Here is a 27,028-nt window from a genome sequence, read left to right on the forward strand (position 1 = left end):
CCCCTCTCCTGCCCCCCCCCAAGCTTGTCACAGTCCCCTCCCCCCTCCACTTCCCCCTCCCCCCCATTCCTCCCATTACCTCTAGCTGGAAGCTGGGAGGGGTGGCTCCCAGAGGGCAGAATTCGGCCCTCACCCTTGGCTGCCTTTAGTTATCTCCCCTCCCCCTCCCCTCGAGGAAGAAAAACAAGGAAACAAATCAAATTCCTGTCTCCGTCCCAGGGCCTCTGGGGACCCAGGAGGGAGTCACAGAATCTCAGAGTGTCAGGGCAGGAAGGGACCTCAAAGGTCATCTTGGCCAAGATCCTCTTGACAGATAGGGAAACTGAGGCCAGGGGAAGGGGTGTGAACTAGCCTGGGGGTGTCACACTGAGGCAGAGGAGGGGCAGGGCCCAACCTTCTCCTAACTCCCAGGCCAAAGGTTTTTTCCACTTAACCAAGGCGGTGATTGGAGAAGGCCTCCACTTCCCTCCACCAGCTGTAGGGCCCCCTGAAACTCCCTGCCTTTTGGGGGCTAGCCTTGGAAGGCTTCTTGGAAGCAGCCAATGTGGCAGCCCAGGGAGGGCCACCCAGGTGTGTGAGCTCAGTGGAGAACAGATGCCCCTTTTTACCTGGCCTTGGGAAGAGCACTGAATTCAAATTCTACTTCTAATGCTCACTAACTTTGCGACCTTGGACAACTCCTTACCCTACTCCAGACTGGTTTTCCTTGTCTGTAAGTGGGGGGGGGTTCAGATTGGACTAGCTGGCCTCGGAGGTGCCTCCACCTCTAAATCTTATTCCATAAATTCCTAGATACCTGAAACCTTTGAGGGGGGAAGAGGAGTAAGAGGGGATCCCCCTCATTTCCTCTTCCCCAGACTTCTCCCTTCTTCTGATATAGGATGTAGATGAGGTTTCCCTGGGAAGAAGAGTCATGTGGAGGGAGACCAATGACAAGGCATGGAGCCATGTTCCCTGCTCAGACTGGAAGTCCTTGGAAGGGAAGGCCACGCCTCTCTCTTGGAGAGGGATTCCTCTTAGGGGGCCCTAGTCATCTTGGGGTTCAGAGCCCTCACTTCTGGCCAAGCTCAATGTGGGGGAGAGGGCTTGGTTCCCTGACCACACCTTAGGGGCCGGCTTGGTGCTCCCCCTTCCCAACACAGGACTCAGCCTCCGTTACTTGTTAAATAAAAACATTTATTTTATAATCATACATTCTTTATTACATGAGGGGCCACCCTAAGAAGAAATTTAGAGGGAAGAGAGAGAGATTGGGTGGAGCAAGGCACAGCCTCCAATATTCCTATGGGACCTACCCTGGCTCCCAGCTCCGCCACTGGCTTGCTATGTGACCTAGGGGATGTCCCTTTCCTCATTCAAGAGCCTCAGTTCTCCCATCTGTCAAGTAAGGGAATAACAAGAAATGATCTTCCCACCACGATAGTCTATGCATTTAGCGTATAGAGCCTGTCTCATAGCAGGCCTTTAATAAATGTTGACTGATTGATTATTGATCTATATTCTAGCTTCATTTTCAACCTTAACTTTCTATGTTTTAAGGTCCCTCCCAGCGGTGACATTCTCTGTTCTAAGGTTCCTCCCAATCTGACATTCAGTGTTCTAAAGGTTCTCCCAGTTCCAATGGCCGATATTCTAAAGGCCCTTTCAGCTCTCATATTCTATATTCCTAGGGTTCTCCTGGCTATGACGTTCTGTTCTGAGGACTCTCCTGTCTCTGACATCCCATGTTCTAGGACCCAAGGACACAATTCTTCCTTGGGGGCAGGGTCTTTCTCAGCAGCAGATGGTGAGGGAAAGGGAGAAGACATAGGCTTCCAGGCTGGGACAGCAGCATCAAAGGGCAGATTTTAGGAGTCCCAGGTACGCTCAGGGCTGGGCACGAGGCCTGGCAGTGGGCCGAGGGCGGGGCCTAGGCAGGCAGGCAAGATCTGGCCTAGTGAGTCGAGTGAGGGGTAGTCGGGCAAGTGGAAGGGGGAGGCCCAGGCAGAAAGGTGACCTAGGGACGGGAATGTCAGCAAAAAAAGCTCGATCCCTGGGAGGGGCAGGAGCCCCTTCCCCACTCTGCTCCAGGTCCCGGGCTACAGCCAGTATCTCATGACGAGCAGCTGCACTCCGGAGGCCCCGTACATCTAAGAGAGCAGCCACATGCTTCCTCCTAGGGAGAGATGAGAGGATATCATTGGGGTCTCAGAATGCTAACCATACAACCCAGGTCCAGAACAATCATTCTATCCAGACTTGGGGCTTGACACCCTCCCAAAGTCAGCTCTACAACCCAGAAACCCTTATCTAGAACCATCATTCTTTCCCCAGCTGTTTGGGGGGCTGTCAAATCCTCAAGCTTAATTCTCACCCCAGTTCAATCCCAGAGCCCCCCCCAAAGTATCTAGAGCCATCATTCTCCCCAAGTTCTGAGGTCTGGTGCCCCTCACCACCCCCAAAGTCAGGTATGGAAACCCTATACCCAGATCCAGAATGCTCAGCATGGTGGTAACACAGATCTGGGAGCTTTCCTCCCTATATAGCCAGCTCCAGAATTGAATTCCCCCTTAGCTAAGTCAGTTCTGGAATCTTTATCTCTAGAGCCCAGAACCCAGACCCAAACCACCAGCTCAGAATAAGTCCCTCCAGTAAAACTCTAGAACGCAGAGTCTCTGGTCATTCATCACAGAGTGTGTGTGTGTGTGTGTGTGTGTGTGTGTGTGTGTGTGTGTGTGTGTGTGTGTGTGTGTGTGTGTGTGTGTGTGTGTGTGTGTGTGTGAACTGGTGACTGCCCCCTGGTCCATAGGCTCCCTCAGGGTTTAACTTGGCATCCCTGGGCTCCCCCACCATGCCCCCCTGGGGCTGCTAGGGCCCTGACGCCCGCCTGCCCTATGGCCCTTCCCACCTCCTTTTCCTCTCCCTCCTCTTCTCCCCACCCTCCACCTCCGGGCCCTTCCTGTGGCCTCCTGTTTGTCTCCCCTGTGCCCACAGCAGCGGCGGGTGTGAGCGGGAGGGGCCGGGGCAGGAAACGGCCATCAGACACGCTCACTCCACCCCCGGGGGCAGGAAACGAGGGAAAGCTGAGCCCAAACCTCAGAAGGCCAGGGCAGCCAGCCCAGAGCTGGCCCCGGGCCTAGGGCACCTTGGGCAGGAAGTGGAATGAGGTGGGAAGAGGCAGGGGCCCTGGGTTCAAATCCTAGGGCCCCCCTCCGCCCCATTCCCAGTGGCCTTGAGAAAGGCCCTTCGTGTATGTTAGCGTTGCTATGGTTAATCATTTTGTCAGCCTCCAGTGCCCCGGGTTCTCTCCCCTCTTCTTCCCTGACCTGATATCCGGGTAGTCACGAACCAGGACCCCAACCTCCACCTGGATGCTGGGCGTATCCTCCAGCTGCAGAACTTCAGCGAGATGTGGTACCACGGCATCCAGCCATGAGGCCTGAGATTCCTGAGGACGTGAAGACAACATCGGCGATCCCATCTTTCCCAGAGCCTTCTCTTGTCTAGGACCCCCAGCCTCTAATCGCAGGCTGACACCTTGCACCCCAACTCACTCCCTACTGCCCCTGACTTATCTGGGGACCCAGGGCAAGGCAACGTTTGCTTCGGGGCCTCAGTTTCCTACATGTACGTTGAGGGAGATCGATTGGACAATCCATAAGATACCTCTCAGTCCTGACCCCATGTTCTAAGATCCCTTTAAACCCTGGTAGTCACTCAGCAGAGCTTTCCCGGTCAGCCCTGGGAAAGAAAGTTGACTCCAGAATTACAGTGATTGAGCTCAAACCTTATCTCTATATACTTTCATTTCAATAATGCTTTTTAAAGTACATGTATTGGGGCAGCTAGGTGGTGCAGTGGATAGAGCACTGGTCCTGGAGTCAGGAGGACCTGAGTTCAAATGTGGCCTCTGACACTTATTAGCTGTGAGACCCTGGGCAAGTCACTCAACTCAGATTGCTTCTAAAAATAAAAAAAGTGTATATATTATTTGATCCTCACAAAGAACCCTGTGAGATAGGTGCTATACTATCCCCATTTTAAAGATGAGGAAACTGAGGCAAATAGCAGGTAAATGACTGACTGGACAGGATTGAAACTCAGGTCTTCATGACTTTTGGCCCACATTCTTTGATGTCAAACTCAAATGGAAAAGGATCCCTGTAAAGTTGCATATTGGCTTAGAAACCACAAATTAACATTTTCTATGTCATACTATAGTTTTGTTAATTTTGTTAAACATCTCCCATAGCGTTTTAATCTGGTTCAGGCTTAACTCAGGAGTTTTGCCCACTGCTTGTGGGAGCCCTGAGTTCCACCCTCTGCCTAGGTAATTGAGCTGCCTGCTTATGTGACTGTCTCCTCTCTGGGTCTCAGTTTCCTCATCTGCAAAATGAGGATGATGGACTAGATGGTACCAAGGGTCATCTGGGTCTGGGTTTATGATCCTATGTAAGCTCTCTAAGGGAAGGGACTCTCCCTTGTATCTGCATCCATAGTGCCTGGCACAATAGCAGGGATTTCATGAATGTTGTTGGGTGGATTGATCTATATTAGGTATGGGACTATGAGCAAGTCACTGTCCCTCAGTCTCCTCATCTGTAAAATGGAGAGATGTCCTAATGGGTGTTTGTGAAAGACAAATGAGGGGGTGTAGATGAAGTACTTTGAAGCCTTGGAGAACCATAGCTCTGGTGAGGAAGGAGTTGATAATGGGTCTACAAACCCAAGATACTCTGATTCTCAGACCCCAGTGGGTCTTAGAATCCAACCCTGGGTCTACTTCTGAATATCACAGTTGGGGGTTTCCTTAATAGTCCTGTAGACCAACCTACCTGGGAAGAATTCCACCAACTCCAACTGGTCCTCCAACTTGGGCGTGAAGATGCCCAGGGAGGAGGACCCTACCATTTCCCAGGAAGCCCATCCCACTGGGTTCTAAGATTTCAAAATTCCAAGGGTCCAAGAGACTTGGAATCTAAGATTAGAAAGAATGAAATATTCCCCTAAGGACTCAAGAATTTGCTTCTAAGTGGAAGGTTCCAAAGTACTCTAAGGTTCTTTGGGTCCAGGTTTCTCTCGCTCTGACCCTTCCCCCTACCTTCTTCCCATCACTAACCAGTCTTCTAAAGAGCCTCTGGAGTTGGGCGGCCTCATCCCTTAGCCTCCCAGCCACTCGGTTCCTGGAGCGGGCAGATCGGCATCGAAGGCGTCCCCTCAGCAAGGGCCGGACATATTCCACCAGTGCCCTTCGGTGCAGCTCCCCCACCAGGGCCTAGGCACATATCAGAGTGAGTACAGAGGGGAGACATGGTGATGTGGGCCAGGGGGAGAGAGATTATCAGGACAGACACAAGGAGAAAGACAGAGGGGAAGAGATGGAAAGAAATGATGGGAATTTAGAGAGGCAGAGATGGGGAGATACAGTGACAAAGGGAGATGGGGAAATGAGAACAGAAAGAGATATAAGGGGAGAGACTGGGGGACACAGAAGTGGGAGAGATATAAGGGAGATAGATAAGACAGAGATAGAAAAGAGTATGAGAGGAGATGTGGGGTCATAGAGGTGTGTGTGTGTGTGTGTGTGTGTGTGTGTGTGTGTGTGTGTGTGAGAGAGAGAGAGAGAGAGAGAGAGAGAGAGAGAGAGAGAGAGAGAGAGAGAGAGAGAGATTGGACTAGACTAGGCACAGAGACCCAATTCTGGAGGAAGAGAAGGGATTAAGGGCAAAGGCACCAGGAGAAGGGGGGGATCCCTTGCCTCCTTCATTTTTCTGCCCCTCTTCCTGACCATTCTCCAACCATCCCTTTCCTCCCACCTGTGGACATGTCCATTCATACCTGGTAGGGCCGGTCATGCATTCTTCTAAGGGCCAACGCCTGAGCTCCCAGGGTTCCCACAATGCCATCCAGGGCCTCAGAGCTGGTCAGCCACTTCCGCCGCATCAGTTTGGAGAAGTGGGGCTGGATTCATCCAGAGAAAGGAGAGATCAGAGTTTCTCTGACCCACAACCCCCATCGGGCCATGGAGCCCATAGGTAGAAGGTCAGGAATTGTGCCCCCTTCCAGCCTAGACCATCAGCGCCTTCGCGGGGGTGGGAGGGGATGAGCACACACAGGTAGCCAAAGCTGAAGCTCACCCGATTAACCACCATCTAATTCATGGTCATCCATTCCACAGTCACAGACTCAAACTGAGAAGCCTGCACAGTGGTGACATCCATCCCAGACCAGCAGGCCCAGGCATAGCCCCACACTTCTGAGTAGCTGGAGGTATAGCAGCCAACCAACAGTCTGGGGGTGCTTAGACCCAGACCAGGTTCTGCCTCACCCCTCCCCCCAGCTGGGCCATCTCTGTAAATATCTATCTCTTCCCCTCCGTTCTGCTCCCACCCTTTTCAGTCCTCTCTTCCTTTGTCTTATTTCAGTCTCCGGCTGCCAGACCTTGGCCTGATCCTGATCTGACCCTTGTCCCAACCCCCAGATCCCCATTTTCTATTCAGTTTGGGAAGGGGGCCAGAGGCTTCGTGGGGCTGACCTGCAGTTCTTGAAAGAGCAGGTCAGCCAGGACTCGGTGGCAGAGGCGGGTGACACGGTCCAGAGCACTTGCAGCGGCCTCCCGAGCAGGCTCACTCTCCGAGGGCCCCACCCGGGCCAGACGCTCAGCCAGGGCCCTGGAGGGGGAGAAGTCGGGGTTCATCCCTAGCTGGCCTTGGGTTCCAGCTGGCTCACTGCTCACCTTGGGTGGGCAGGCAGGAGGAGGGGATCTCTCCATGTTTGGAGGAAGGGTATCTGTGTCCTTGGAGGGTCTCTCTATCTTAGAGGTGGGCTGGGGGCATGGCTTTGATCTTTGTGTCTCTGTGAGAAGTCTCTCCATGTCTCTGACAGGGGATGTCTCTGTTTCTTGAAGGGAATTCTCTTCATCTCTGGGTAATCTTTCTAGTGGAGTTTCTGTCTCTGGAGGTATCTGTGCATCTGAGGGGGTCATGCTGTCTCTGGAGAGTGGGTGAGGGTGGGGTCTTTATGAAGTCTGTGTCTCTGAGGAGGATGTCCCTCTCTGTGTCTCTGGGAAGGCTTTTTTTCTTGAGGCCAGAATAGGGGTTCCTTTTCATGTCTCCCCAGGAAGCATATAGGCACCCTTTCTGCAGCTCTTTCCCAGAGGTATGGAGTCAGGGAGAGGAATAAAAGAACCTCAGAACAGCTGGGATGGGGCAGACTCCCTGACACAAGAATAGCCCAACACCACGGGGAGAAGGAAACATTAGCTTGTCTTGGGCCCCCCTCTAGCCGTCCTTTCTAGGGTCTGGCTTACCGAAGCGGAGGCCCACAGTTCACCAAGGTAATCGTCCGACTGATATAACTGTCACTCGGCAGCTCTCGGACACTTGGATTCTCATGGAACCTCTCTACCCGCTGCTGAAAGCTGGAAATTCAAGACAAGGAAGTTCAGGATCCCCTTTGCAGTCCACCTCTCCTCAGACCAGGTTCGAAGCTCACCTCCTCCAGAAAGCCCTCCAGGTTTCATTCCCCCACCAGTTTGATCACTTTCTCACCTACCACTCACTTCTCCACTCCCGGGCAATCTGGTTTCCATCTTTACCAGCTGACTGAAACTGTCCTCTTCCAGGCCACCAGGAATTTCTCTATTGCTAAATCCAAAGATCTTTCCTCACTCTACCTATTTTGCCACCTCCCTGCAGCTTTGGAGCCAGTCCATCACCCTCTCCCCTGAATACTCTTCTGTAGGTTTTCATGATGCCCTCTCCCTTCTGGTTCTCCTTCTACCTCACAATAATTTGACCAGTCCCACTCCTCCCTCGTCCCCATGGCTTCTGGACCCCAGTCTTCTGACCTGGGCCCCCTTCTGTCTCAGCATATATTCTCACTAGATAATAACCTCATTGCAAGGGTTCAATGATCATTCTACCTCCCAGATGACTCCCATATCTGGCCCATGATTGTCTCCCAAGCTCCAGGCCAACACCACCACTGTCTGCTGGACATTTCCATCTGGATGTCCCATAGCTGAGAACTCCAATAGGATCCGTAATCTTTCCACTCAAATCTACCCCTCCTCATAAATCCCCCATTTCTATGATCCATGCCTCCATCTTTCCAATTGATCATGTTTATAATCTCAGATTCCTCATGGACTCTTCACTCCCCCATAGCCAATCACTTCCCAAATCTTATCCATTCTTTGTATCCTTAGCTTCTGTCCCCTTCTCCCTAGCCACCAGCTTCATTCAACTTCTCAGCACCTCTCATCAGTCTTATGGCAATGGTTTCCCCTCAACAATCCACCCTCTACAACCTGCCAAAGTGATATTCCTAAAGTACAGTTCTGACCGTGTCACTTTATGCTGCTGAAGAGTCTTCCATGGCTCTCTATGGCCTCAAGGATCAAATACAAACTCCTTCTAATCTACTTTTCCTGTTTAATTTCACATTACTACCTCTCGTGCGCTCTATTCCAGACAAATTGGTATACCTGCTGTTCCCATTTCTCTCCTACCTCGCATCTTTACACTATCTCTCATGCCTGGAATACACTTCCTCTTCACTTTCTTGGATGCTCAATTCAGACTCCACCTTCCCCCTCTCCCAATTTGCTAGGTCTCCCTCCCTCCCTCCTGAACTTCCTTTGAAATTGAACCCTCTGAATTATAATCAAATAATTCAAATAATTGTTTAACTATCTGTTTATATGCTATATCTCCCAAGTAGAATATAAACTCCTTGTGGGAAGGATCTTTTTTTTTATTGAGGAGACAGGCAGAAATGAAGTCAGTCCCTGCTCTGAAGGAGCTTATGGAGGGAAGCAAAATGTACCCAGAGAAGCAAATGGGCTCTGAGGAGGGCAGTGGTTCATAGACTCTGAAGACTTAGAAAAAACCCTTTCCTCACTGCAGCCCTCAGAAGCAGGTAGCACCATTGTGATAAGACCCATTTTACAAAAAGGAAGATTGAATCTTGGAAAGACAGCTTCACTTTAACTTGACATCTCTGAACTGTGCCTTTTTTTTTTTTCCAATGATACTTCCTCTGATCTGTTCTGGACAATCCTCTGAAAACTTCTCCCCTCCCTGGCTCATTCCACCATCCAGAACCATAGGCCATCTGCCTCATTCCGTACCTCTGCAGGAATTCAGCCAGCCCTCCCAGGCAGCAGTGTGCCATCCGCTCCCCAAATTCCTGGCTGATGCGAGGGGCCTGATCTGTATGCTCTTCCAGTAGCTGGGGGATAGAGATAGAGAAGTGAGACCCCCTTTTCTCCAACCCCATGCAATCTCCTCACTTGGAGTGGTGTTGGCACCTTGGCGATCTTCCCTCCTTGTCTCCTCTAACCCCAAAGCATCTTAAAGTTTTCAAATTTTAAATCTTTAAGTTTGTAGAATTTTATATTTGCAAATTTTTAACTCTTAGAATGATAGAATTTTAGACTGTTAGGATTACAAAATCTTAGACTGTAAGATAGTGTAATTTTAAAATTATAAAATGAAAGATTAATAATGGATATTTATATTGTACTTCCAGGTTTATAAAGTTCTGTTCATATGCTATCACATTTGATCCTCACAGCAACCCGGGAGGTAGGTACTATTATTATCTTTTTTTCCCAGACAATCAAGGCTAAGTGATTTGCCCAGGGTCACACAGCTAGTGTCTGAGGTCACATTTGAACTCAGGTCCTTCTGACTCTAGGGTTGGTGCTCTATCCACTGAGCCACCTACCTGCCCTAGGTGCTCTAAACTGAGGCAGACAGAAATGAGGTGACTTGTGCAGGGTCACACACCAGGTAGTAAATGAAGGATTCTAGATTTGAACTTAGGTTGTCCTGACTCCAGGCCCACCCAGCACTGTTCACTGCGCTACCTTAGCTGCCTCATATTTTTTATACAATAAATTTTGTTTTATAATATTTATCATATTATTGCAAAATATGTGCATAATTTAGACTCTTAGAATGATATGATTTTAGAATCATAGAATCTCCAAATTTCAGTCTCATAGAATACTTCAATATTAGAAAAACAGAATCTTGGACTTCTCTCATTTAGCATCTTTGAATCAAAGAACTTGGCTCCAAGGAATCATGGGTTTAGGGATTCCTAGAATCATCTACTTTGCTAATCCTAGAATTAGAAAGAACCTTCCCTCCCTCCTCCAGTCCCCTCTTTCCCAATCCCTTCTTCTTTCCCCAAGGGGAGTGGGTTCTGATACTCTCCTCTCTTCCTCCCTAGAACCACACACCTTACACACACACATACATACACACATCTCACACACCTTACACACACAACTTATACACACATATACACACACCTGTCATATGCTTTACACACACACACACCTTACACACATGCACACATCTCACATATGATTTCACACACACACCTCTCACACAACTTTCACATACCCACACACACCTCACATGCATCCCTTACACACACACATCTCACACACACATCTCACACACACATCTCACACACATATCTCACACGCACACACCTCACAGACATCTTGAGCCAGGCTGCTGGGCTGGTCCTCAGCCCCTATCCATTGCTCTTCCTCATCTTGTAGGGTCTGGAGCAAAGCAGCTCGGGTCTGAGCCTGAGAAAACAGAAGGGCATGATTTGATCCCCAGAGAAAAAGTTCAGGGAAGTGGTGTGTGGGGAGGGGAGAGCATTCCTTTCTTACCCACAATTCTCTCCACTCCCAGAGTGTACCACATTCCACATACAGTGAAGCCCTAGACAGACCCCTTGACGCAGAAGAATTTTAGAAGTTTGGAATCTTAGAGGACCTTAGACCCAGGGAACTTTAGACACACTCATGCAATCTGAGACTTCAGGGAATCACACAACATCTGACCCATTTGGAAGGGACTTTCAGTGGTCACTTGGGCCAGCCTCACTCACATGTGAGTGAGGGAGAATCCTCTGTCCAATGTCCCCGACAAAAGGAGGCATCTGGCCATTAGTGAAGGGGGGCAACCTTTCAATAAAAGGTTGGTCTGGCATGAACTTCTAGGCTGTGTTGGTTGGTTAGCTGGTTGGTCCAGACCTTGGATTTCTTTCACATCGGGAGTTTGTGGTGAGGAAAGCCTCACTACCAATACAGATTCACAACTTTTAGGCACCTTTTAGGTACCTTTCCGACTTGGAGAGTGTCCTGAGGCAAGGAGAGGTTTGCCCAGGGTGTCAGAGGCAAGCTTTGAATTTAGGTCTTCCCAATGCTGAGGTCTTCCCAACATTACACCACCCTGACTCTTCCCAACCTGTTTTTGCTGAAGCTGTACTAGCCCCTTAATGATCAAAGCTTCCCTTTCTAGGTGCACACAAACCATCCCTTTCTTGCTACGTGCTAGAATTTTGCATCTGTATCCTGTAGTTCAAAGGTAGGGCTCTGCCTACACGGAGCCCCAAATTAATTTTGGAGGCTTATCAATAATTACCAAGACTATCTACAATCTTAGTGGCTCCTGCCCTAACCCTGAATTTCTCCAGGAAAAATCAGAGTCTGTTTCACATTAACTCTTCCTTAGGGGTGTTAACTTCCAACTCCATCAAGAAAATTGTAAATATACACTATTCAGGACAGTAATTAAGTTGGAAGCCTAGCCTCTTTGACCAAATAATAAGAAAAGACCAAGCCACCTCCAGGTTAGTGACATTTTTGATTCTCCATCTCTCAAGTCTCCGTTCCCCAAAATACTCTCAAAAGAGCATGTAACTGCCCACCTCAAGAACCATTAGTAACTCCCTACTGCCTAAGGTGTTAGATAGATAGATGGATAGATGGGTGGATGAATGTATAGATAATAGATATAGATAGATATATGTGTTTGGATAGAAAGACAGACAGATGGATGAATGGATGGATAGATGGATGGATGGATGGATAGACAGACTAGAGAGTGCATTTATTAGGCACTTATTATGTGCCAAGTGTGCTAAGCATTAGAAAAACAAAAATAAGAAAAGAAGAATAAATCGATAAATAAAACAAACCACAACTCCCCAGAGCCCTAGATAGGAATCCGAGCCAACACATCTGCAGTCCATTGGGTCAACAGAGATGTAGATGGATAGACAGGCATTAGCTAGCTGCTATGCTTGCCCCAGAACGGCATTTAAAGTCCCCCAATCAGACTCCAGCCACCTTTCCACACTTATTTCACGTGATTCCTCTTTGTGCTCTCTACATTCCAGCCAGACTAGACTACTAGTCTTTCCCTGAAATTAGCATTCCAATGTTGTACGTGACTGCACATGTATAATCTATATCAAATTGTTTGCCTACTCAAGGAAGAAGGAGAAGAGGGAAGGAGAGAATTTGGAAGTCACCATATTAAAAAAAAAGTTAAAATTGTTGTTATATGTAATTGGGAAAAAATATGAAAAGTTTTCACTTGAAAAAAGAAATGTGAATTCCACCATCCTGCTTTATGCAAGCTGGAATGTGATCTTTGCTCAGTCCTGCCTTTAGAATGCCTAACTTCCCTCCTTTCCTGGCTTCCAGTTGTTGGGGTGCTTTCCCTCTTCTCATGATTGGGGTGGGGGCAGAGAAGAAAGAGCGACATCCTCTGATCCCTTCACCCCCACTTTCCATCCAGATACGTAGCCGCTAAGCTCTGTCTCCAGCCCCATGAGGGTGAGGGGCTGATCTCTGTATGATTGTGTCCAGCCTTGGACCCTTACACCCTGCCCTGCTGCTGACAGCTGTCTGCCACCTGCCTCTGGGTGAGAATCCTTCTCCTTAGGGTTTGGTCTCTATCCGTCTTGGGCTTCAATTCTCCATGATCTCCTTTAGTTCTGCCCTCACCAGTCTGGTCTTAGAGTTGCAGAATCTTTGAGTCATAGACTGGGGGAATCATAGCCTTGTCCAAGGCCAGGAAGCCAGGGGACCCTGTAAACCCCTGGTGACCTATGTGGACCCCTCCCCCTTCCTCCCAGGTCACCTTGACGTCAGTCACACACTCATCCTCCAGGCTCCGAACGGTTTCAGTGGGAAGGAGGGGCCCCAGTTGTCCATTCTCCAGGGCCACCATGTTCACCAGGCCCAAGATCTCCCTAAGAGCAGGCAAGAGAGGAAGTAGTGAGGCAGAAGAAAAGAAGAGAAGGAGAAGGAGAGATATGTCCCCAGAAAGACAAACAAAGCCCTTGCCCTGGCTCCAATCCCACCCCTCTGCTCTGCCAAACCCTGACCCTCCAGCACCATCTGTAACCACCATTGTGGCCTCTGGAATCAAATATAGTTCTCAGCATAGTTTTTGCCACTTACATCTTAGAGATAAAGCAAGTTGGGGGTGAGAGGTTGGTAGATTATTTAAAGCAAGAGGGGGCCATAGAACAGAGGGTGTTAAATTTGGAAGGGTCTTTAAAATTTAGAGGAAAAGAAGGTCAGAGCTGAAAGGGTGCCTACCATACCTTCTAGTCCAACTTCTTTATTTTATGGGGTGGAAACTGAGGCTCAGAGGATGGAGGGAGGATTAGGGTTAGGGTTAGACTTCTCCATCCTGTTGTGCTCCATTCAGTCCATTGCCCAGTCTCTAACCCCTTTCCTCTTCAGGGTCTTACCTTGGATAAACTTGGTTGTGCCAGTACAGGAGGGCATAACGGTCAGCCAGAGGTAACCAATGGTAGGTGGCCTTCCTCAGCCAATCAGAGAGGGCTCCATGATAACCCCGAAGGTAAACACCAAAAGCTCCCAGGCTCGGTGGGTAAGCAGGTGCCAGACGGGTCCGAACAGCCCCCATGTCTGCCAGCAGCCTAGACCTCAGGGCCTCCAGCCTCCCAGTCATGGCCTCAGCCTCTCCTCTGGCAGCTGCCTCCAGCCGCTCTCCAGCTGCTTGACCCACAGCCTCTGCCCAGCGGGCCCTGAACCTCCGGGCTGCCCCTGGTCCCCGGCGCCCATCAGCTTCCTCTTCCTGGGCCAGGACCTGGCCCAACTGAGTCAGAGGGGCCCCTCCAGTCCCTCCAGTGGCTCCAGGGTCTGCCAGCGTCTCCCTGATCAGTGCCCAGAGCTCTCTCTGCAAAGCTTCATAGAGGAGGGTCACGTCTCGAGCCCGACGGCCCTCAGGGAGACCCCGGACCTCCCCAAGACTGCCAGGGCTGGACCCCGATGTCACCAGCTTCTCCTCAGCCTCTAACTCCAGGATGTGTTCATCTGCCCGTGCCAATTCTCGCTTCTGGATCAAGCTGAGGATCTCTAGGACTATGGGAAAAAAACACCATGAGGGGGTGAGGGTCTGAAGGGACCAAGAGATAGTGGGATAGAGAGATTGAGAGGCAGGTGGATAGTGAAAAAGTGAGGGAGATAGAGAAAACAGAGGGAGAGAGAAAGAAAAAAGAGTCAGGAGAAGAGAAAGGAGAGAGAGAGATTAGAAAAGAGACGAGAAGAGGAGAGGAGGGAAGGGAAGGGAGGGAGGGAGGGAGAGAGAGAGAGGGGGTGGGAAGAGAGAGAGAGAGAGAGAGAGAGAGAGAGATATTGGGAATAAGAGTGGGATGAGGGGGACTGAGGCTATTGGGAGGAAGAAGGGAGAAGGGTTTAGGAAAGTTGGCTAAGTTGTATATAAGACAAGTCCTGGGTTCCCTGCCAGGGGTACAGTTGTGATGGGGGTACAGAGGGTCATCCCACATAGCGTTTGGGTTAGGGAAAGAGGTCAGCAGGGGACAGTTAGAAAATGCCCACAGGGGCGGATGAAGGGTCCCTAGGGGCCCAGGGGCTCCCCTTGACCCTCCCCCGCCTCTGTTTCCTACTTGCAGGGAAGCAATTTCCTGTCCAGTGGCTATTTCTGCCCATCCGTTTCCAGAAGGTGGGGAAGGGAGGTGGGTTCCCCCAGCTCCCAGCACTCTCCTCCCTTCTCACTCCTTGCCCCCTCCCTTGGGGCTCAAGGCCAAGACTTGGGGCAGCTGAGCATTGCCTCCTTTCCCACAAGGAGCCTTGGCTCCTCACTGGTGGCAAAAAGGCACTTTCTTGGTTTTGAGATCATTGGAGCTCTCATGAGGGGCTGTAGGGGTCAGGACTCCAGAAGAGAAGGGAAAGGGGAAGGTTAGTGCTAAGGAGATATAGCACAGAGGTCAGTGCTGGGGGTAAGTGTGGGGTTAGGGCTAAAATTGAGATCAAGTTGGGGTTGGGGATAGGGTGGGGTGAGAGTAATGGTTACATTTGGAATTGGGGTTAGGATCAGGTTTGAATCCACTCTTGGGGTCATGGTTAAGGTTAAGGATAGGCTGGAGATGAACTCAGAGCTAAGTCAGGGCTACAGTTGAGTTTGAGGTTGGGGTTGGAATGAATGTTGACTTGGCTTTTAGGGTCCAGGCTGAGATCAAGGCTAAGGCTGGGGCCTGAGGTGAGGTGACTGGGTTTAGCGACAGTACTGGTGTTGGGGGTCTGACTTGGGATCCCAACTGAGATTGGGACCAGAGGGTCAGAATTAGAGTGAGGACAGAGTTAGAATTGGGAGAGAGTCATTGCTGGGGCTGAGTCCTGAGAGAGGAGTTGGATGAGGTGAGAGTCAAGGGACCATGGATCAAAGACTTCAAGCAGGAAAGTCCTTCAGAACTCACTGAGTCCAACCCTCTCATTTTACAGACAGAAAAATGAGGGCTCAGGAACGGTAAATGATTTGGTCAAGATCACAAAAATGGTTGTACAGTTGTGTCTGATTCTCCATGACCCATCTGGGGTTTTCTTGGCAGAGATACTGGACAGGTTTGCCATTTCCTTCTCCAGCTCATTTTACAGAGGAGGAAACTGAGGCAAACAGGGTCACATGGCTAGTAAGTGTCTCAGGCTGGATTTGAACTCAGGAAGATGAGTCTTCCTCACTCCAGACCCAGTGCACTAACCACTGCACTACCTAAGTCCTAACCCTCAAGCTCTTTTCACTGCCTATATGTGGATCAGCGTCAGAGGGTCAGATTGGGTTGGAGCACTTGGGGTAGGGTCGCCTCTGGGGGTCATGGTTGAGGGTAGAGCAGAGCTGGGGTCAGAGTGTCAGGGATCGGAAATAGGGTCTGAGTTGCAGGTAGGTTTAGAGTTAGGTTCAGAACTGAGATTAGGATGAGTTGGGGTCTAACTTGGGTTTGGTGTTAGAGTTGGGGTCTGAGTTGTGGCCAGAGCTGAGCTTGCCAGTGGGATTAGGATCAGGGTTTGAGTCCAGACCCTGGTCAGGTGCCTTTCTCTATGAGTTATGGTCATCTCTCACTCCTGTTACCCCTCCCCACTCACCAGACAGCGGCTCCTTCACCTTGGGTGGCGCTGGGGCTGGGGGTGATGTCCCCAGGGCTGGCTCCCCTGAGGGCATCAGCCTTTCTGCCAGGGACCCCCGGCGGGGCTTGGGCCCTCGTCCTAGCCTCAAGAAGGCCAGCCTCCGGGCTGCCTCGCCTGCAGCCTCAGCATCCCCTGTTCCACCCTGTCGGGCCCCGTTGAGCCTGGCCAAGAGGCCAAAGTCGGCAGAGCTCCGCCGGACCCCAGGGCCCAGCACCCGGCCCAAGAAGGAGCGGGACTCCCCATCTCCAGGGCTGCCCACCCGTCGGCCCCCTCCCCTGACCAGCCTGAAGGGTGACAGGCCCACCAGCTTCTCCAGGGTGGCCCGGCGGTGGCAAGAGGCCCCATTAGGCAGGGTAGGGATTGACTCCCCACGGAAGGCATCCAGTTCCCCCTTCTCCTCCTCATCCTCTGCCCCTGAGGAGGACTCAAAGGGGTTCCTGGAAGGTGTCAGGGGCAGAGTGTTGGCACGGGTCCCCTTTGGGTCTGGCATTCGAAGGCTCTTCAGGATAGGCATCATGGGGTGGGGACCTAGAATTAGAATCATCAGTGAATCTTTTTGTTCGTTTAAGCATTGACTCTTGGAATCATGATGCATTTTTCAAATTCTAGATTCCCTTAGAATTCTAGAATCTGAGAGTTATAGACTCATATCCTTGGGCACACCAAATCTTAGAATTCAGGAGTCCTAAAATTTCAGACTTGCAGAATTTTAAAACTATTCTCTTAGATCCTTAGACTAAGAAGATCTTAGAACCTTAGTCTTACACTCTCTCAAGGACCCTTAGTTCGTGGATTCTTAGAATATCTGAATTCTCAAATCATAGACCCATAGAATTCTTGATTTAGAGAATCCCAAACTTGTAGAGTTTCAGCATTTTAGTCTCATCCTAGGCAACTAGGTGGTCGAATGAATAGAATACTAGACTTGGAGTCAGGAGGACCTGAGTTCAAATCCAACCTCAGACACTTACTAGCTGTGTGCCTGGGCAAGTCACTTCACCGCTGGCTGCCTCAGTTTTCTCAACTGTAATCGCTACTTCCTACCATTGTTGTGTGTATGACACAGGGTCTGGTACAAAGTTTGTGCTATAAATTGTTATTATTTAATCCTCTTAGGCTCACAGACTCTTAGCACTTGCAGACTACTTGACCCTTGGACTCATGGAATCCCAAAATTTTAGTATTCTAGAATTTTGATTCTTAAAAAGACTTGTAGACTCTCAGAATTCTACCCTTAGACCCTTAGGCTCACAAACTCTTGGCTTCTTTGAATCCTAGAACCTGAGGAATCTGCTTCTTTTCCCCATTTCTTTGATTTTTCCTTCTCCCTGGCTAGTAGGGGGAACTGTATATAAATCAATCAAATATAAATAAGTCTTGCTCACAGAATGATTAAACTCCTAAGATTTTTGCTAGAGAGCCTCAACTACCGCGACACCTTTTTTTGTATGGGGCTGTGGAATTGACCCCATACTAGCCTCACCCCTGCCCCCTGCCCTTTTTATAGTTCTGGGAGAAGGCTGTCCTCAAAGGTCGAAGGAGAAGCCAGTCTGCCCAATCCCCATCCACTTAGAAAGCCTGTTGATGTTTTCCTCAGCCTTCAAGGCCTTGCTTAAGTGCAGCCTCTTTTAAACAGCTCATCCTGAATCAATGACTCACAGAATCTCGGAGTTAGAAGGAATTTCCGCATTAGACCCGGTGCCTCTTGAAAGTTGAGACTGTTTTAGCTTTTTTTTTTTTTTTTTTTTAAGCACAGTATATACAGTAAACATGTAGTAAATGTATATGTTTGTTGATGGACCCAGTGACTTTAGGCATTATTTACTCTAACCTGTTCCTGAACAAGAATCCTTGATCCAGCAAGAAGGCATCCAACTTTCTATTAAAACCCCTCAGTGAGAGAGACTCCTGGGGCAGCCCTTCCATCTTTAGGATGACTCTAATTATCCAAAAATTTAATCTGCCTCTTTGTACCTTCCCCATTCTGCTCCTGGTTCTGCTCCGGGTAATGCGCAGAAGTAGAACAAGACTCTTCTCTCCTTCACAGGACAATCCTTCGGTCACGTAAGGGAGATTTCCACACTCCCCCCCCCCACTCCCCACTCCCCGAGCCTTCTCTTCTCCAAGCTAACCATGCCCAGTTCTTTCAATGGATCACCAGATGACCTCTGATGGCATTCTGGTTCTCTGGATCCTCTCCAGTTTATTAATGGTCTTTCTAGAATGTGGTACCCAGAACTGAGCACAATATTGTATCCTTTTTCTTGACCAGGACTATTGACTTTTATTGTGTTTGCAGTACAGTTGGAGACCACTTCTATAAACCGTGTAGAACCTTTAATGATGATTCTTCGGGTGTGGTCATTCATCCAGTTCTGAAACCATTTAATTGTACCATTGTCTAGACATGCCTCTTCATCTTAGAGTCCACAAGCATCGCTTGGGAGACCTTTTTTTCAATTTCTTTGATATAATCTAGGTAAATTACACCCACAGCCTTCCCTGATTGACCAGTCTAGTAACCCTATCAAAGAAGAAAATAAGGTCAAGCTGGTGCGATTTGTTTTTGATGGAGCCATGGTAGCCCTTTGTGGTCATGGATTCCTTTTAGAGACATTCACTAGCCAGCTATCTGATAATACATTCTGGAATTTTACCAGGAATATAAATCAAGCTCATTGGATTATGGTTGGCAGGCGCTGCTCTCTTCCTTTCTCCTTCTCCAATCCTACGGTCCCCTTTCCTGTTTTCTGTTGAGTGGACAAGTCACCTCAACCAATTTCTCAGTGCTCTAGAATAGAACCCATCTGGACCACCAAAGCAATCATGAGCCCTCTTAGCCTGGTTATCAATTCCCCATTAGTCATTTTTGTTCTGTCTTCAGTTTAAAGGTCATTTTCTTGGCTGAGAAGACAGAAGCAAGGTAAGTTGAGGCAATGAGACTCTCCAATCTGTGGTGCTTTTCTTCCACCACTCCCATAGTTCTTTTCAATAAACTCCTTTTTGTTGTTCTTATTTTTTTTTTTTTTTGCTAGCTTCCACTTGTACTGTGCTGAGGGGATGGATGTCCTTCTGTCCCCTTTCTTCCCACCCACCCAAATGGGATTCCCTCCCTCCTCTGAGCCTTCACAGCTTGACACTGCCCTTCCTTCATGGCCTTGTTTCCTCTCCTGTCTAGGGTTGGGGGTTATCTGAGCCACCTTCTCCAAATATAGGTCAGGTAGCATGTGGGCAGCCAGGTGGTGCCAGGATAGAATGCCAGCCTTGGAGTAAGGAAGACTCCTCTTCTTGAGTTCAAATCTGGCTTCAGACATTTACTAGCTGTGTGACTCTGGGCAAGTCACTTCACTCTGTTTCTCTCAGTTTCCTCATCTGCAAGATGAAGCTGGAGAAGGAAATGATGAACCACTCTAATATCTCTACCAAGAAAACCCCAAATCCGCAAAGATTTGGACATGATTGAAAAACAAGAGCACCCTCTCTAAAGTCAGAAACTGTTCACCTTGTTTTTCCTCAATTCCAAATTGCTTGTTGAATCAAAGGCAATAGTACCATGTGTTGGAAAATACTGCTTCTCTCTGTCCATTTATCACTCAGCCTTCCTTTCCCCATCATCACACTCCTTTGAGGTCTAGGTCTATGGATAGATACAGTAGAAAGATCACCAGCAGCAAGTCACCAGCTTTCTGGTTCTCAGTTTCCTCATTTACAAAGTAACTAGACAACCTCCAAGGCCCCTTTTAGCTCTGAGGGTCAAATTAAAAACAAGCTAGCTGCAGAGGCCAGATAAGAAACCTGTGGGAACCCTGTAAGTGTATGTGTATTAAGTTGGCAGTTAATGTATGATCTTTGACATATGGGGTCAAGTTAGCATTTATACTGACCCCTGACTGGGTTCCAAAGGCAATGAATGAGGCAAGAAGCAAGGAGACTAGTCCCATAAAACATCTGACCTCTCTGGCCCTGAGGTACAAGGAGAATTACTGATCTTAGAGACTGAGGAGATCAAATGCCCTCTCCAATACTTTCCAGCTAAGGGGGAGGAGGAGGAGGAGGGAGAGGAGGAGAAGGTTTTATATAGCAAGGTTTGCAAAGAACTTTACATGTGTTAACTAGAGTCTTTTCCCCTCTCTGAGCCTCAGTTTCCCTCTCTGAGGGAAATAATATAATATTATAATATATAATACAATAATATAATATTGTAATAATATGTAATTGCTGAGCCCTGGACAGCTATAATATTAATATTGTATTATAGCTGTCCAGGGCTCAGCAATTACATTACATTTCCTATGTTCATACAGGAGAAGTATGTTAGCATTTAAAGTCCAATCACATTCTGACTCCCCCTTCAGGCTCTCCAGCCAAACTGACCTCCCTATATTACTGCTCCTCCCTTTTGAACAGCCTTTGCACAGCCTGGAGTGTGAACTCCTGCAATGCCTTCCTTCTTTACTGCCACATCTTAGAACCTCTAGGCCCTTTCACAGGTCAGCTTAAGTGACCCCTCCTGTAAGAAGCCTTTCCTGGTTATGCCAGTTGTTACAGCCCCTCCCCCAATGACTTTTATTTATTTCACTGATACTTTTTGGATGTATTTATCCATGTACATTTTTTATCATCCCCTCTCTCCCCACCCATCCAATAGAATGTGAGTTCCTTGAGGCAAGGACTATTATATTTTTGTCTTTGTGTACCCAGCACCTGAACAGAGTACCTGACACATAGCAGGTGACAATAAATCATCACCGATCTGAATTTAAAGTTTTAGTGATAGAGGAATTAGCACTATCATTACAGTTATCTCTCTGCCACTAAGTGCTAAAGAGCTACATGATGAGGAAAGAAATAACTTGGATATGAAAGTGCTTCTCTCCTGGGCTAAGAAGACTGGGACCTCAGGCTATACTTTGGGATTTAATCTATTTGGACTTCCTGGGACTGAACACAACCAAGTCCCGAGGAAGATTCTTTTGTGGTGGGACATGGTAAACCAGGCAATATTGGGAGGTTAGGGATACTTAGAAATCCATAAAAGCAAGTCTTTTAAAGCCTAGTTTAAAAAAAAAAAAAAGCCAGGATTAAGTCCAGCAGGGGGTGATAACAGTAATTTTTTCAAGAAGATACACAGTTGTTTCAAGGTGTTTGTACTTCTTTCAGTCTTGATCAAAATGATACATTTTTTAAAAAGCCAAAGGCAAACTTAGCTATACTTTAAGGATGTGGCCGTCATGAGGGATGGCAAGGTGCCAAAGAAAGGGCGTCAGTTTTAATTAGGTCCCAACCCTGCCACTTCCTAGCTGTGGAACCCTGAGCTAGTGATTTCCCCTTTGTGACCCCAGCATCTTCAGTTGTGAATTTGGGGTCAGCAAAATTTGTATTACTTTAGGAGAAACCCATTTGGTAAGGACGGAACCATGACAGAAATACAGCCATGATTCTGCGTGCATTTGTATTGCCTTTTTGCATAGGTGGAAACCGAGTCTCTAAGATTAAATGACTCGGCCAGGGTCATAGCTAGTAAAAGTTTGGGGTGGAATTTGAACTCTGGCCTTTCTGATCATGAGCTCAACACATTATCCTCTACAGCATACTATAGTGCTTTCCTCCTTTAATAATTCCACTCCATCACTACCCTCCCCCTCCCCCTACTAAGTTCTCTAGCATTATCTGCTTTCCTGCCTCTTACCTCTCTAGCTTCCCTTATGGTCCCATCACAGTATGGATTAAGAGTCAGGGGCCCTGCTGCTTGTTGCCTGTGTGGCCTTGGGAAAACCTCTCCGAACCTCAGTTTCCTCATCTGTAAAATCTAAACTCTAAAATTCCTTCCAGCTCCATTAAGAGGATATACAATACTTCTATGTCTCCCTGGGAGCTGCTAAGATTATAGTGAATGATAAACTTTTTAATGAATAACAACAAGAAACCATTGTTAGATCTCATTTACTGCAAATAATGGAGCACGTCCCTGAAGTGGTCGCATTATTGAAATTCACATCACCTATTTCCGCTGGGCTGGAACCAATGTCTATATTTTACATAATCATAACTCCGAAGAGTGCACATTCCAATCCATGAGATCACTTCAGGTGTTTGCATCATACCTGTCCAGGATTATAGAAGCATATAGGGAGGAATAAAAAACATTTATTAAGCACTTACTATGTACTAATAATGATCTTGGATTTAGAGCTGAAGGGGACTTTTTGGCGTCATCAAATTCATCCCCTCATTTTACAGATGAGGAAACTGAAGTTCCTCCAGGGGCAATGGGTTGCCCAAGGTCGAATACCTGTTGAGTGACAGTTCTGAGACTCAATCCCAGATCTACAGATTCCAATGAATGAATGAACGAACATTTAATAAATACCTATAAAGTACCGCAGACTCTGTTAGGGCGTCAGTATACAAGGCAAAAGTGAAAGTCCCTGCCCTCCAGAAGCTTCTGTTCTGGGAGAGATAACTTCACTTTCACAGAGAAAAGTAAACCAGATCCGAAAAGTAAATACTCTGGCCAGGAGCTGCCTCTCCCGGAGGAACTAATTCCTAATTAGGTCAATTTGCATTTATATTGCCTTGTGGACAAACCATTTAGTTAGAGGCCTGGAGATACCTTGATACCTTTTTGACTCAACTTCACCTAATAACTGTCTCCTTTTGTCCCAGAAGCCTTCCCCAACCCCTCTTACTTCTAGGACCTTAGCTCTGGGAATGACTTCCTATTTATTCTGTATATAGATTGCTTTGGAGATGTATATATATACATATATATATATACACACACACACACACACACACATATATATACATATATAGTTGTATAATTAATATAACGTAATATAATTAATATAATGCTAAGCTCCTTGATGGCAGAGATTCTCTGTATCTTTGAATCTTTGTATCCCCAGCGCTTAGGGCAGTGCCTGGAACATAGTATGATGCTTAATAAAAGTTGATTGATTAATTAATTGTTTCACACCGTTTTCGTCTCCCTCCCCCGCAAGCTAAGCTCCAAGAACACAAAGAACGCTTCTCAAGGAGTTCACCATCTAAGGAAAAATAAAACACACAATCTTCTTGATGTGGAATGGTTACTTTGGAAAGTTGAGACTCATATCTAGGACTCTTGACTCTCAGTGGATTGAATATGTGTTAAGTGCCCTTCCCCAAGATTTATGCATAATTTAGCCATTGTATTTGCATACAAAATAAAAGCAATAACAATAATAAACATTTAGATATCGCTTTCAGGTCTCCAAAGCTCTTTACATACATTGTCTTATTTGATCCTTACATCAACCCTGAGAAGGTAGGCAGTCACATTATCCCAGTTTTACAGATAGGGAAACTGAGGCTGAGATTAAGTGATTTGCCCAGGGTCACACAAACTAGTACCTGCCTAATTTAGGACTTGCTGACTCAACTTTCAGTGTGCTAACCACAGCTTGTTTGTCCCAAAGTAAACTCATGAGGGTTGTGGTCGAAGACCCCTGTTCTTTTAATTAGTAAATTGCCTGACCTTACTGCTCTGCAGTTTTAGAGTGGGGCTTGCCAAGTCTGACCATGAACCTAATGTTAGCAAGAGAAGATGAAGTCATGATTCCAATGGGGAAAAAAACACAAAATCACTGAATGTGCGAGTTGGAAGGAAGGGGAACACTAGACCATCTAGTACAACCTGGCTACTAAAAGAATCCCTACTAGACCAAAGTCAGCGAGGGTCATCCGCCTACTACCTCTCCAGGCAGTTGGTTCCACTTTGGGACAGCTCCTGACATCCAGCCTCAGTTGGCATCTTCCTGCCTTCTGCCCAAAGCTGGTAGGTCTGCAGTCTGGGGCCAAGGAAATCTAATTTGTCCGCTGGAGGATGGATCTTCAGGTCCTTTAAGATAGCTCTCCCCCGCTTCCCCATGCATTGAAACATCCAGAACAACTGCTGCCTGACAATGCCCTCCCATCTTGTATATGTGAAATTGACTTTTTGTACCCAAGCACAAGTCTTTACACTTGCGCCTGTTGAATGTCATTTTACAAGCTTCAGTTCCAAACTCCACTGACCTGTCTACATCCCTGGGGTCCTGACCATCATCCAGCTTGATATCACTTATTGTCAACACATTTATCTAAGTCACAGATAAAAATGTGGAATAGCTCAGGGCCAAGCACAGACAAATATTTGGGGCCTTTCACTGGAGACCTCTGGCCACATTGACTACTCTTTGGGCCCAGCCATCCGAGTTCTTTTGAATCTCATTTGAAGGTATCATTGTATAATCCATGATCTCATCTTCTGCCTCTGAAGGAACCATCACAATGTTACTGCCCTTAAGGATCCTGGCTCTTAGCTTTCAGTCTTCAGCCCAGAGCTACCACTCTAGGTATTTGGTCCCCACTTCCCCTCTCTGGTTGTTTCGTGGTGAAGTGCCACTCCCTTCTTTCCCAGGGCCCATTTTTCTCTCTCTCCAGTCCTTAAGGAACACGGAAGCAGGTGATCTTTGACCTGTTCATTCTTATTGGAGCCAGACCAAGAACTCCTGCATAGTCACCTAGTCCTAGGGAAGTCTTAGCCTTGGAGGTGGTATAGCAACCTCCACCTAACCTGGAGACCCATCACTAGTCCCCAAGCTTCTAGGGTCTCTTCCTTTTAAATCAGCTGGGAAAACCATGAGAACAGAGAGTGTCAGATCTGGGAGGAGCCTTAGAACACGAGATCTCAGAGCTAGGAAGACTTAGAACATAGAATTTCAGAGCTCACCCTTCGAGACAATAAAATCCCTTCATTTTATAGATGGAGAAACTGAGGGGAAGAAACTTAGATAACGTCATACAGTAAAGAGTAGAATACAAAGGAGAGATCAGGTCCCCTTGAATTCTCAGTTTCATAACAAGACCAATTACCTGTTCCCAAGCTCTGCCAGTCCCATGCACCGCCGAACCTATTTTCTGGATCCAAAATCTCACTCAACCTCTGACATCTTGCTCCTCTGCACCTCGTCTTCAGACAATCTCCACCACTCCCCCCTCCACCCCCTCCCCTCCTCAGGCGCCCCCTGCTCCAGGTCCCAGCCTGACTCACTTCCCAGACGCCTCTCTTGCCCCCTCCTGCAGGATGTGTCTGCCAGAACTTTCTTCTTCCCCCAGGGTCTGCCCCTCCCCCTTTGCCCTTCTCCTCTGCCTCTTGTTTCTCCACCTCACTTTAAAAATTATCCTCTGAACTCAATTGTCCCCACTGCCTAGATTCTGACCAGTTCACAGGATCCACAAACACCTGACTGTGCCATATGGTCCATCCCTCCTTCTTCCCCAACTTCACATCTCCTACACGTCCATTCTTACCCCTTTCATCCCTCTTCTCTCCAGGTCCCTTTTTCATCCCTCATTTCGTCATCCTCCCATCCCACCCACCCACCTATCCATCCATCCTGTCTCATCATTTTGTTCTCCAGTCTCTCCATTCCCACTTCTTCATCCCTTATCTCGACATCCCTCTATCTCCCCATTTCTCCATCTGTTGATACCCTGTTCTCTATAACTGAAGGATCTCTGCACTCAAAATTAATAGGCTTGATTTTTAGTCTCACTTGGTGATCGTTGCTAAAAATATTAACTCTGGGACTCAGTTTTACCATTTGCACAATGAGGTAATGCGTTAGACTGTGCCAAAGGTCCATTCTAGCTCTGAGAGTCTAGAATTCTAGGCCTGCCCTGACCCCTTCTCAGACCCCACTCATTTTGGTTCCCATGAATCTCATCTGCTGTCTCCCCAGGCTTCTCTGATCCCCCATTCCCCAGCATTGACAGGAAGATCTAATGCCTGACTTCTTCCTAGCCTTGGGCTTTCTCAAGTTGTTGGATAGAAAAGACCCCCACTCCCCCTACCAATCCTGTCTCCTGACAACCCTTTCCTCTCCCAGGAGCTGGGTACTGGGAAACCGGGGACCCTAGGGGGAGGCCCTCACCTGAGTCCCTCTGACCGCTGGTCCCAGCCTCTGTCTGGACGCTCCAAGTGGGCACTGCTGGCTAAGGGGAGTGGAGCCCCACCGGGGTGGGGGGGGGCGGATCTGGGTCAATTTCCTGTCAGGAAACCCCTCCCTCTCTGGGGCCAGGGGGGCCGGGAGGGACTCATTATCTGTCTGCCCTCCAAGGCTGAGCTGTGATTAGAACCTGGCTCCTCCCTGCCTGAGATCTGGGCTGGGGCTGACTCAAGCAGATTCCCCCCCCCCAAAGTCTTGGTGGTACTGCCCCTCCACGATCTCTTCCAGTCATATCCCTTTTCCTCCAGCACACTGACACTTCTCCCTGTCTCTACTTAGAGAAGAGAACTCTGGGCTTGGCGTGAAGAGCCCTAATTCCTGGATCTGCCCCTGACTCTCTAAGTGACCTGGGACAAATCCCATCCCCTCCTATGAGCCTTGCTTTCCCCTTCTAGTAAAATGAAAGGCCTGGATTATGCTGGCCTTTTTAGTATTTTCTCTAGCTTGAAGATTCTTGGAATGTCTGAGCCCCAAACTGTAAACTTCTAAGATGCTAAGAGATTTCAAAGGATCAATGGCATTGAGTTGGAAGGGACTTTAGAAGCAATCTAAGGAACAACCCTCTCATTTTACTGATGGGGAAACTGAGGCCTACTGAGGTGAAATGATTCCTCAACATAACATGCAGCTGTAGACCCATGACCCAGGGCCTCTAGCTCCAGATGCAGCCTAAGGTGAGAAGCAAACCTCAGTTTCCTTCACTATAAAATGGGGTTACTAGCATCTGTAACTGTGG

General features: G+C 48.0%; 1 protein-coding gene and 1 long non-coding RNA gene across 5 annotated transcripts; one reads left to right on the forward strand and one right to left on the reverse strand.

The window, feature by feature from the left end:
* Positions 1 to 1,155: 1,155 nt before the first annotated feature.
* On the reverse strand, positions 1,156 to 26,400 carry EXOC3L2 (exocyst complex component 3 like 2). 3 transcript variants are annotated; one of them, XM_072608010.1, is made up of 12 exons: positions 26,218 to 26,400; positions 16,217 to 16,786; positions 13,561 to 14,197; positions 12,942 to 13,053; positions 10,490 to 10,591; positions 9,113 to 9,213; positions 7,289 to 7,399; positions 6,515 to 6,650; positions 5,818 to 5,940; positions 5,099 to 5,254; positions 3,306 to 3,427; positions 1,156 to 2,155 (listed from the first exon to the last, which is right to left on the reverse strand). In XM_072608010.1, exons 2-12 carry the CDS (start codon positions 16,773 to 16,775, stop codon positions 1,867 to 1,869), a joined length of 2,448 nt encoding a protein of 815 aa, XP_072464111.1. In that variant the 5' UTR covers positions 16,776 to 16,786; positions 26,218 to 26,400; the 3' UTR covers positions 1,156 to 1,866. The 3 variants fall into 3 exon arrangements, with proteins under 3 accessions (XP_072464111.1, XP_072464112.1, XP_072464113.1); XM_072608011.1 differs by lacking the exon at positions 26,218 to 26,400 and adding an exon at positions 25,157 to 25,285; XM_072608012.1 differs by lacking the exon at positions 26,218 to 26,400 and adding an exon at positions 22,421 to 25,099.
* On the forward strand, positions 5,183 to 13,562 carry LOC140503760 (uncharacterized). 2 transcript variants are annotated; one of them, XR_011966864.1, is made up of 4 exons: positions 5,183 to 5,270; positions 7,351 to 7,460; positions 9,514 to 9,569; positions 12,597 to 13,562. It is a non-coding gene; the product is annotated as an uncharacterized lncRNA (long non-coding RNA). The 2 variants fall into 2 exon arrangements; XR_011966863.1 differs by lacking the exon at positions 5,183 to 5,270 and having other exon boundaries at positions 6,988 to 7,460.
* Positions 26,401 to 27,028: the final 628 nt, after the last annotated feature.

Source organism: Notamacropus eugenii, chromosome 5, assembly GCF_028372415.1.
Source record: "Notamacropus eugenii isolate mMacEug1 chromosome 5, mMacEug1.pri_v2, whole genome shotgun sequence".
Lineage (NCBI taxonomy): Eukaryota > Metazoa > Chordata > Mammalia > Diprotodontia > Macropodidae > Notamacropus > Notamacropus eugenii.